This window comes from Tiliqua scincoides, chromosome 5 (genome assembly GCF_035046505.1).
Source record: "Tiliqua scincoides isolate rTilSci1 chromosome 5, rTilSci1.hap2, whole genome shotgun sequence".
Taxonomy (NCBI): Eukaryota; Metazoa; Chordata; class Lepidosauria; order Squamata; family Scincidae; genus Tiliqua; species Tiliqua scincoides.
In genome coordinates this window covers 105799548-105810603 of record NC_089825.1, presented here as the reverse complement: position 1 = coordinate 105810603, position 11056 = coordinate 105799548, and the positions used below count along the sequence as shown (strand labels likewise).

General features: G+C 44.1%; 1 protein-coding gene across 1 annotated transcript; it reads right to left on the bottom strand.

Annotated features, from left to right (window-relative positions):
• Positions 1 to 448: 448 nt before the first annotated feature.
• On the bottom strand, positions 449 to 1366 carry LOC136652923 (olfactory receptor 14A16-like). The gene has a single exon (XM_066629846.1). The coding sequence runs from the start codon at positions 1364 to 1366 to the stop codon at positions 449 to 451; it is 918 nt and encodes a 305-aa protein (XP_066485943.1).
• Positions 1367 to 11056: the final 9690 nt, after the last annotated feature.

Sequence of the window (11056 nt, the reverse complement as noted above, 5' to 3'; positions counted from 1 at the left end):
AAATACCAGGTCTGTGGTTGCAGGGAGCCCTATGGATCCCTCTGCAGGGCTCCCCGCAGCTTGTAGAAAGTAAAAAAAAAAGCAATTGCGATCCACTTCCTGGTTAAGATTGCAAAATTAGAAGTGGATCATGATCACTTTATTTTTACTTTCTACAAACTGTAGCAAGCACTTCAGAGGGCTCAGCAGGGCTCCCCACACCCACTGGATGCTGGTAGCAGGTAAGGGATATTTAAAAAAAAACACCCTCTCTCCCAATAGAGGCACACTCCTGCATCACTGTCTTCCACCTGCCCCCACCCCTTAAAGTGAAAAGGGCAAGGGTTCACAGGCTGCTGGGTCACAACTCATCAGTTTGACAACCACTGCCATAAAAGAATAGAAAAACAAGCACATACACAATTCACACATATAAATTTAACAAAAAATTCAAAAAAAATTTGAAGAGCTACCTCCGACCTAATAATTTGGACAGGGCAACCTTGATGTCTTTGTTTCTCATGGTATAGATAACTGGATTTAATATGGGAGGGACTATAGAATACATAACAGTATATACCAGATCCAAGTATGAAGGCGTATCCGGGGCTGGCCTGAGGTGAGCAGTGCTAGTTGAAAACACAAATGTGGAAAGGACAATGAGGTGGGGGAAGCAGGTTGAGAGGGCCTTTTTCCTTCCTTGCACAGAGGGGATCCTCAGCACTGCCATAAAGATCTGAACGTAAGTTATGATGACAAAGATAAAGCAGCCTAATACAATGAGAATGCTTATTACAAGGGCAATCGTTTCAATTTGATATTGGTTAGAGCAGTAGAGTTTAAGTAACTGTGGGACTTCACAGAAGAACTGATTGACGACATTGGAGCAGAAAGTGGTGGCAAAAGTGCCACAGGTGTGCAGTATTCCATTGAAAAAACCAGTGCCCCACACACTCGCAATCATTCGCATGCAGGCTGTCCTGTTCATTATAATTTCATATTGCAGTGGATTGCAAATGGCAACATACCGATCGTAGGCCATGACTGTGAGGAGGAAGAAGTCAGATCCTGCAAAGGAGGCAAAAAATAGAACTTGAGCCACACAGCCAGCGTACGAGATGTGTCTGGTATTCAGGAGAGAATTGATCATGGATTTGGGGATGATGACTGAAACAGTACCAAGGTCCTGCAGAGCCAGGTTCATGAGAAGGAAGTACATGGGGGTGTGCAGGTGGTGGTCAAAGACCACTGCAGAGATGACGAGAAGGTTCCCTGTGACAGCTGCCAGGTACAATACCAGAAACATGAGGAAGTGGAGAATCTGCAGTTTCCGAATAGGTGAGAATTCTGCAAGCAGAAATTCCGAGGTGGATGTTTGATTATTCATTGTGTGCCATAAATAAGCAGCAGTGGCATCTGTGGAAGCAAACCCAAAGGCAGTGGTGAAGAAGCAGCAGCCCATTCACACAAGGTCAGCCTCTGTACTGAAATCTCTGCACTACTGTACCAAAACATTCAAATTGGAAGGTAGTAGGAATTATTTTCAAATGCGTGTTTACAGATATACTGTGCTCTACAGCTTTCCAGCTGCTGTAGTGCTTTATGGTACAGTGCCTGGTCTCATAATTTCTGAGTTTAAGCAACTTTAGCTTCTCGGACTCTAAAACACACCCTGCTTGCAAGTGCTACAACTGCTGCTTGATCATTTAAAGGACACGGGAAGAACCGAGCCCAAATGGCAAGTTGAAGTAAGACAGAGATGGTGTTTTCCTTAAAGTACTGCATTGATTTCTATGACTTAAACTAATAACTTTAAATTTAAATTTATTAAAGTTAGGAAAGTTCTTAGGAACTAAGTTCTTTCTTAGGAAAGTTCTTCCTAACCATAGTCCACTTTTTTTATCGGGGATAATGATTCAATAACAAGCAGCCATTTCTAGGTAGAGGAAAAGAAAATGAAGATCTTTATAAGAAGGTGGTATAGCCAGTTCTTGTTATCTACTAGGGGTAGGTTCTTGGGAAACCTAGTGGATACATGGAGCATGGGAGGTGAAGGGCCAGAGAGAGGCCAGACTGGGAAGGTATCCAGCTGCAACGAGGAGTTCTAAGAAAGACTAGAACAGCCTGCCTATGTAAACCGCCTTGAATTAAAGTCTGAGGAGAAATCTGACAACCAAAGAAAGGCGGTATATAAATACCTGTATAAATAAATAAATAAATAAATAAATCAGCAGATGCTGAATCATTGAGCCTATGGGAAAAAATGGGGTTAGGCTGCAGGGGACCCTCTTCATCATACACTCTATGAACTTTATGGACCTGAACCTTAACTTGAAATCTATGAAGCTGGGTGACAGCAAGGGCTTATCAGCATCTCTAACATCTAATGCTTCTTCCTCAGTGCTGGCTATCCCTATACTCATGAAAGGTTCCTGGTCCAACAAGGCCCCAAAGTTCAGCAGTGGGCGGGGGTTTGCTTCACTCCTCATCCTCCACCACCACCTCCTTCTTGGCTCGCCCCAGACCAAGAGCATCCCTCAAGTAGCCTTCCAGGGTCCTCTCATCATTGGCATCTCACAGTTGCCAGGGTTGTGAAACTTCATCCTGAGTCCCTGAGATGGTATCCAAGATAGTGGGGCAAGTCTGGAAGTGGACACAAATGACCAATGATTCTCCATGGGCCAATACTAATGCCCATTTGATGCAGAAAGTAGACCCAATCCAGACAACTTTATAAAAAAAAAAACAACACAAGGAGTATAATTGGCTGGATGGGATTACCACAAACCCCTCCTCTACTGGCTATATACTTACTCTCCCCTTCTTCTCCTGTTCCTCTCCCTCCTCCCCACATGGTGCTGGCACTTCGTTCTGCTCATGAGGAAGGCGCTGTCTCTCCTCCTCTTCCTTTTACAACCTTTCTTGCCCCATCTGCCAGCCTATTGCTGTGCTGATCCCCCCTGTCCAAGTTCATTGATAACAAGAACAGAGTCACAGATAACAAGAGGTTGGTGGTAATTGTTTCCTGCACCCATGGGCGAATTTACCCATCTGCACCTATAGGCGGATTCTGTTACCTGCAACCATGGGTTCATCCAAGGGGGGGGGGCATGGGTGTGTGCCCCCCCCCAAACTGTCACACCAGCAGGGTGAAAATAAGCAAATCCACAGATAACAAATTCACACATAGAGAGAACTGACTGTACTTTTATCATTCAGAAACAAATTCATGAGATATGAAGTGCATTTGAATCATAGGTGTTCATCTTATTCATATATTTTCCTTCAGAGATGCATCATATTTTGTATTCAGACATGCAGAGATACATTCACATATTCAGTGCAGTTAGCTACATTGTTTACCAGCTTGCTCAGTTGGAAACTGCAGCAAAATGATATATATCCAATACTGATCACCTAACATTTATATACCTTTAAGGCTGGTTTTCTACATTGCATTATTCACTAAAAACACGAATTTTTAATAATACAAGTATTTCATTCTGAGATACACAAAACATGAACAAAATTGTGAGACAAATGTTCAGTTATATTCCAAGTGAACAACAGGACAACTTTTACAGAGGGTTACGTAAGTTGAAATTAGAATAAATGGGAGCAGAATGAATTTCCTCAGTCGGTTAGTTAATGCCAGTCTGTCACTTCAGGCTGTGACATCTATTCAGGTCCATCAGTGTTCTGAGTTCATGCAACATTTACCTGCATTACTGAGTGAGCACTGGAATTAATATGACTCAGAGCTGATTCCTCACGGTTGGTTGGCTGAGTTCCATATTGTCTCCTTAAGTTCATCCTCCTAGTATCCAGGCAGACGACTCAGATCCGCTAGATGAACATTCTGGATCTGCCCAGAATACATGGCATTTTATACAATCTCTGTCTCTATCTCTCTCCGAAGATGCAGCAGCCTGCAGTTTTTCCCCTTGGAAGTTCTCTTGGGAACAAGCTTGAGTTCCTTTGGAGGTAGTCTCAGGAGCACAACATGACTCAGCAGAAAAAAAAAAATCAGCTCTGTTTCCTGCTTAGTGAGCCCGATGAGACTGGACATTTGTAAGAGAATATGAAAATTACGTCAGCACTTCTATGTTGATATGTAAATTTGTTCAGTGGGGGTTAGGGCAACTCTACAGGCCAGACCATTGCTTTATTTAGATTCAAAGAGGAAAAGCACTCGCTGAGGCTGCCATGCTGTTCCTGGCAGTGGCAGACCTCCCAGTATGTTTGATGGGGCAAATGCCCCAGGTGTGAGCCTCTAGGATCCCACAGAAGCTTCTCTGAGGCTCCTGACGGAGTAGGAAACTGTGCTTCTGGTTTCCCGGAAGCACAGTTTAAAGTCTCGGGGAAGCCTCAGGAAGCTTCCCTGATGCAGGCTGAGGTTGCGTGAGGCTCTGTGAGCCTCAGTTGAGTGGGTGGGGCATATTTCCATGTGGAGGGGTGGCGACAGCCCGCAGGGGGCACTATTGTGGGCCTTTGTCCTGGGGCATGGGGCTGGGGAGGTCCGCCACTGGTTTCTGGGCTACTGGCTTGACAGATACCACTGTAATGAAGCACACTCCAAGATGCTTTGTAGTACTTATTTGTGAACCTCAATCTTTTATTGCAGAATTGATGAAAGTAATAAATATTTTTGGGAATTCATCAATAGATGAATTGGACAAATTCTAAACTGATGCCAGTTGATGTTGATAAGGCACATAGTGTATACAGGTTGGCCCTTCTTATCTACAGGTGATCAGTTCCTGGATCCCCTACAGATGCCAAAAATCAGTGAATTTTGAAATCCATGGAGGGGCCCTTGTAGGACTGAAAACCGAAAGTTTTCAGCCGAAAACCAGAAGTGATAATTTTTGAGCCTCAGAAGGTCTTAGAAGTTCTGGGAAGGCCACATGCAACCTCCCTGGCTCTGGTAGGCCATGTGCAACCCTCCCTGGCCCTGGCAGGATGTATACTGAGGGAAGAAAATCTTCACTTCCAGTCAACCAAAGGCCATAAGTACCAATTTTCAGCCCTCAGAAGACCTTAGAAGGTGTTCTGAAGGCCAGGGAGGCTGCATGCAACCTCTCCAGCCCTCAGAACACACCCTGGCTGCAACCAGAGCACAGCATTTTGGAGGGGGAAAGGGGTTCTGTGCTGCAACCAGGGGTAAGGTGAGGTCTCCAGGCACGGGTCAGGGACCTGCATTGAGTCAAATCTGTGTTTTCCAAATACGCGCATAATGAGGTTCCACCTGTATAGTGCTTGGCAATTTTGATGGTACCCAGATGTCATTATTTAGGGGACCAATCCTATGAAAGTGCTGATACAGCTGTGCCAATGGAATGTATACTGCATTGGGGGGGGCAATCACAGAGGCTTCCTAATGAGTAAGGAATGTTTGTTCGCTTAAACCCGGAGCTGCACTGCAGTTGCAATGGTGCTAGAAAGTAGGAGAGGGTTGGGCCCTAGGAATATTGAAGTCTTCTGCTGAAGTCTGTAGGTTGCATCCAATGCGTCCATGGCTCTGACTGAAGGAGCTGTTTCAAAGGCAAGTCAGCATGTAGCTGAACAAGGTTTTAGAAATGGAATTGCTTGAATTCATGGCAGAAGAAACAAATGGCTGCAGTTTGGAAACTTTGGATGGAAAATATGTAAAAGCAAACTACATAGATTTGTTTGGTGTATTGTTTACTCATCCACCTCTGAGAGGCACTTCTGTATTCTTCTGCAGCTTCCTCGCTCCTCAGAAGGCCTCCCAGAGGCCTCTAAGAGGCTCTTCTGGTTTGCCAAGAAACTGGAAGTGCCTCTCAGAGGCCCTCTGAGGCACAGAGAAGCTGCAGAAAAACAGGAAGATGCCTTCTGAGAAGAAGGAAGTCATAAAAGCATCTGGAAGTGCCTATTAGTTGCCTTTGAGGCACAGAGAGGCTGCACGATGCCTCTCTGTGCCTCAGAACACCCCTGGAAGCAACCAGAAGCCACTTCCAGTCATGTCGAGAGGTCCTCTGTGATTCCTCCAGTCATGGGTTCAGAACCCAAGATGGGTCAAATCAGTGGATTCTGGATCTGTGGATAAGAAGGACCCATAGTATGCAAAGAAGCAGCCCTGACCTGAACCCAATAGAAAATGTGTGGCACTGTTTGAAAAACCTTGTATGAATGAGGTGTCCATCAATTAAAAGGCAGTTAATTGAGGCTATAATTTCTTCCTGGCACCATATAATAGCAAAGGTCAAACACTTGTTGGCTCAGTGAGATGTTACTGTACTGTTGTTTTAAACAATAAAGACCACCCTATTAAATACTCATAGTAGGGTGAATTTATCAGGGTTGCAGTATTCGCAGCACAACTTTTTTTTACTGCATATATTTGAATTCTGTTTTTTTTTGTATTGAATTCAGCATTAAATTATCTTTCAAGTGATATATAAATATTTGCATGTAGTGAAACATAACATTTCCTATAAGCCTGCAAATTTGCAAAACGTGAAATTTTCGAAAGGTTTCCACAATTTTGACCACGACGTAAGTAGCAACATAAGTAAAAGTTATGGAGTTTACTTATGGAGATATAAGTAAAAGTTCATTACTTATGTCTCTGCTGCTGTCCAGGCAAGCTTTGGGACTGAACTTTGAGGAGTTTTGCAGCCTCAACTGGCCCCCCTTTTGGCAACTGGCAACTAACCATTATATTTTGCAGCCATGGAGCACCTCCCCACCTGAATTTTTTTTTTATTTCTCATAGGGATTTGAACCCCTAGCTTCTGGCTCCACAGCCCAGAACTTTAGCAATTGAGCCATAGGAACTCTTAGGCTCAAAGTGTTTGGAACTAATACTTGAGGCACTGATGGCCACCAGCTGGGCTGAAGACCTTATATATAAGTTCTGAACACTTTAACTATAGGCTTTCCTATAGCCCAATGGAGAGAGTGCTGGACTGTGGAGCACAAAGTTGGAGGTTTGAAAGCCTCCCTAGCCAGTAGTGCAGGGCGGGGGTGGTACAGAGAGGGAAAAAAGGTGGGGGTGGGAAGGAGGGGAAAAAAGGTGCCGGAACACCGTTCCGGTGCGTTCCATTACAAAAAAGCCCTGCAAAATAGTATAAACCAGATCTGCGTGTGGCGTATTGGAGGATGTCCTGAGGTAAGCAGGGCAAATTGAAATCACAAACATGAAAAGGACATTGAGGTGGGGGAGGCAAGTTGAGAAGGCCTTTCTCCTTCCTTGCGTGGAGGGGATTTTCAACACTGCCATGAAGATTCAAATATAAGTTACAATGACAAAGTTGAAGCAGCCCAGTATTATGAGAATACTTAGGAAAATGGCATGCATTTCAGATTGATATCGTTTACAGCAGTACAGCTTAAGTAACTGTGAGATTTCACAGAAGAACTGATTAACAACGTTGGAGCAGAAAGTGGCAGCAAAAGTGGCACTGGTATGCAATACTCCATAGAGAAGACCAGAGATCCACATGCTCACATTCATTTGCATGCAGGCTGTCCTGTTCATGATCATTTCATATTGCAGTGGATTGCCAATGGCAACATACCGGTCATAGGCCATCACTGTAAGGACAAAGAAATCAGATCCTGCAAAGCAGGTATACAATAGGAATTGAGCCACGCATTTAGAATACAAGATGCGCCTGGTGTTCAGGGGAGAATTGATCGTGAATTTGGGGATAATGACTGAAACATTACCAAGTTCTTGCAGAGCCAAGTTCATCAGGAAGAAGTGCATGGGAGTGCGCAGACGGTGGTCAAAGACCACTGCTGAGATGATGAGAAGGTTCCCTGTCATAACCGCCATAACAACACAGAAGTAACTCATTATGAGTGCTTATGTTATTTTCATATTCTCTTACAAAACATCCAGTCTCTGCTGGTTGCATCATTAAATTTGCAATCTAGGAAATTAAACTGATATTTTCTGTTGTGTTGTGCACCTGAGAACACCTCTGAAGGACACAAGCTCCTTCCCAGGAGGAATTCCCAAGGTGGAAATTTCTTATAGCATGTAAATTGCAGACTTACTTCCCAAAACCAGAAGTGACAATTTTCAGCTTCCAAAAGGTCTTACAAGGCCTTCTGAGGGCCAGTGAGGTTGTGTGCGGCTTCTCTGGCCCTCAGAACACCTCTGGGGGGTGGCCCAAAGATTGGTGTGTCAGTATTGCTGCACTGACTGAATACTGTGGGGGATTCCAGGGGTTGTGGATGGTGGCGTAATGCTGCCTCCCCAAACCTGGCACCCGGGGTGTTTGCATCTCTTTTCCCCTCTCAAGCATGCCACTGTCAATGAGGGTAGGGGCAATTCTACAAGCAAAACCATTATTTTGTTTAGATTCAAGGAGTCAGAGCATTCTTGAGGCTACAGTAGTGTCTCTTATTCATTTACTGACACCAGTGTAGCCAGGCATATTCTAAGATCCATGCAACATTTATCGATGGGTAAAATCTATTGCTTATGGAGGGACCAAGTGTATTAGTTCATGGCAATAGAGTGGCTTGTACCCCGCAGACTCAGATAATGTGTTTAAATGGGCAATTTTCACAATGGAGAGAAGTGAAATTCGGTGTGTCTCAAGAATTGGTGTTGGACCAGTTGTTTTAAATTTGTTCATAAGTGCTGGATGTTGGCGTTAAACAGTGAGGTGGCTAAGTTTGTAGATGACACGAAACTACTTCTGGGGATGAAATCTAGAATGAATTGTAAAGAGCTCCAGACAGCCTTCTCCAGATTGGGGAAATGGGCAGCAAAATGGCATATATGCTTCAGTGTAAGTAAGCGTAAGGTGATACACACTGGGGCAAGAAATCATAATTTCACACATATACACTGTTGGTCTCTCAGTTGTCTATGATGGGTCAGGAGGGAGAACTTGAGGTCGTGTTGGACAACTCAGTGAAAGTGTTGACCCAGTTTGTGTTTGCTGCAAAGAAAGTCAACTCTGTGCTTGGGCTCATTTGAAAAAAAGAATGGAAATAAATCAGCTGAGATTATGTCATTGTCTCACAAATAAATGATGAGGCCACATCTAGGGTATCGTGTCCAGTTCTGGTCACATCTCAAAAATGATATAGTAGTACTGAAAATGTTGCATAAGAGTGCATCAGGAATGATTAATGGGGCAGGGGCACCTCCCTTACAAGGAAAGACTATAGTGCTTGGGGCTCTTCAGTCTAGAAAGAAAGTGCCTGAGGGGGACATGATTGTTGACCCAATCCTATGGCAATGGACACTTCATGGCATTGTAAGAAGTGTTCTGGAAGCTGGGAGGCTCTTGTGTGTGGTGACAGTGAAGAGGGGCCTTGCTGATGTTGGTACATTTGTGGGATGGGTGGCAGGTCAGGGGAAGCAGTGGATGCTGGAGCATCTTGGAGGAGGGAGGGGATGGCACCCAGTGCAAGTTACTTGTGCAGAACAAGGCCTCTGAGAGAAATTTTATCAGGGGGTATGAAATTTCTTTTAGGCCCCATTCCAAGGGGCAGGGGCAAAACAGAGCAAGTGGAGGGTGGCAACAGCCAAAAGTCCTTGGAGTCAGGTCTACTGGGCTTCCCAATGCAGAGCCCAGGTCTACCCACCCATACTGCATCAGCACCCAGATATGGTAATGTGGAAAACCAAACAATTCTTAAGTTTCTCTACAATCTTTTAAATATATAAAATCATTGTAGAAAATTAATATTGTCGTATTGAGGCTCATGCTAGAGCGGAGAGAGTCCTGTGTGTTATCAAAATTTACTTCTGCAGAACCTGTAGTCCTGCATCTGTGTCTCTGAGCTGCTATACACTCCTTCATGGCAAGTGGATGCACAAGCGAAAGAGTTACTGTACCAGGCCAGTTCCCCCCCCCCCCAGATTTGACACTACTGTAAGTTAAGGAGTGTCATGTTTGTCATGTCCACTGGACACTCAGTCCAGTGGACATGGTTTGCGGCAGCAGCCACTGACACGTGCTCACAGTAGTGCCACCAGCATCCAACATCGGCACTGAGTCTGGGTGGGAAATGTAAGATCCCAGAAAATTTCTGGGCCCCGTCATTTGGCTCCTGGGTTCCCCCTTTTGACCTTGAATATGGGTACTACTACTACTACTACTACTACTACTACTACTACTACTACTACTACTACAGCCGTGGCAACAACAGGTAGAAAGAGTAATAGAAAATGAAGGGGTTAAAATCCTGTGGGACTTTTGGATACAGACTGAAAGATGTGTGGAGGCCAATACTCCAGATATTACCATCATTGAAGCCAAGCGGGTGTTAATCATCGATGTCGCCATTCCTGGTGACTCGCTAATTTTTGAGAAAGAACAGGAGAAAGTAACCAAATACCGCAATCTGTGCATAGAATTGACATGTATCTGGATGAAGCGTGTAAAAGTGCTGCCGATAGTAATTGGCACACTAGGAACAATGTCAACACAATTTAATGAGTACTTTGCACAACTGGACGCCCCGGCAATAACACCAGTCGAATTACAGAAGACCGGCATCATTGGCACAGTGTCCATCCTTCGTCGGTACCTCATCTACACCTAGATGTCAGGCAGATGTCTGTGTGGATGAAAATTCACCAGTTGATAAATGTTGTGGTTTTTGTGCATATACAATCATTGTCAGCTGTGTTGTCATTTTGATATGGCTATTATTATTATTATTATTATTATTATTATTATTATTAGTAGTAGTAGTAGTAGTAGTAGTAGTAGTAGTAGTAGTAGTAGTAGTAGCTATCCCTCAATTCATTGCAGGTTGATGGCCCAACAATGGGGCCTCAGAATCTCCCCCCAGATTTGAGCAGTGGGTAGGGAGTTGCTTCACCCATCCTCCTCCTCCACCTATCTCCAGTTCCCTTCAGATTCCCATAAATAATAGTTAGCTAAGCATTTACACCAGTGTTTCTCAAACTATGGGTTGGGACCCACTAGGTGGGTTGAGAGCCAATTTCAGGTGGGTTCCCATTCATTTCAATATTCTATTTTTAATATATATATGTGTGTGTGTGAGGACCACTGATTTACACAATTCACACACACAGATGAAAAAAATATTGAAAGAAAAACCCATACATGGAGGA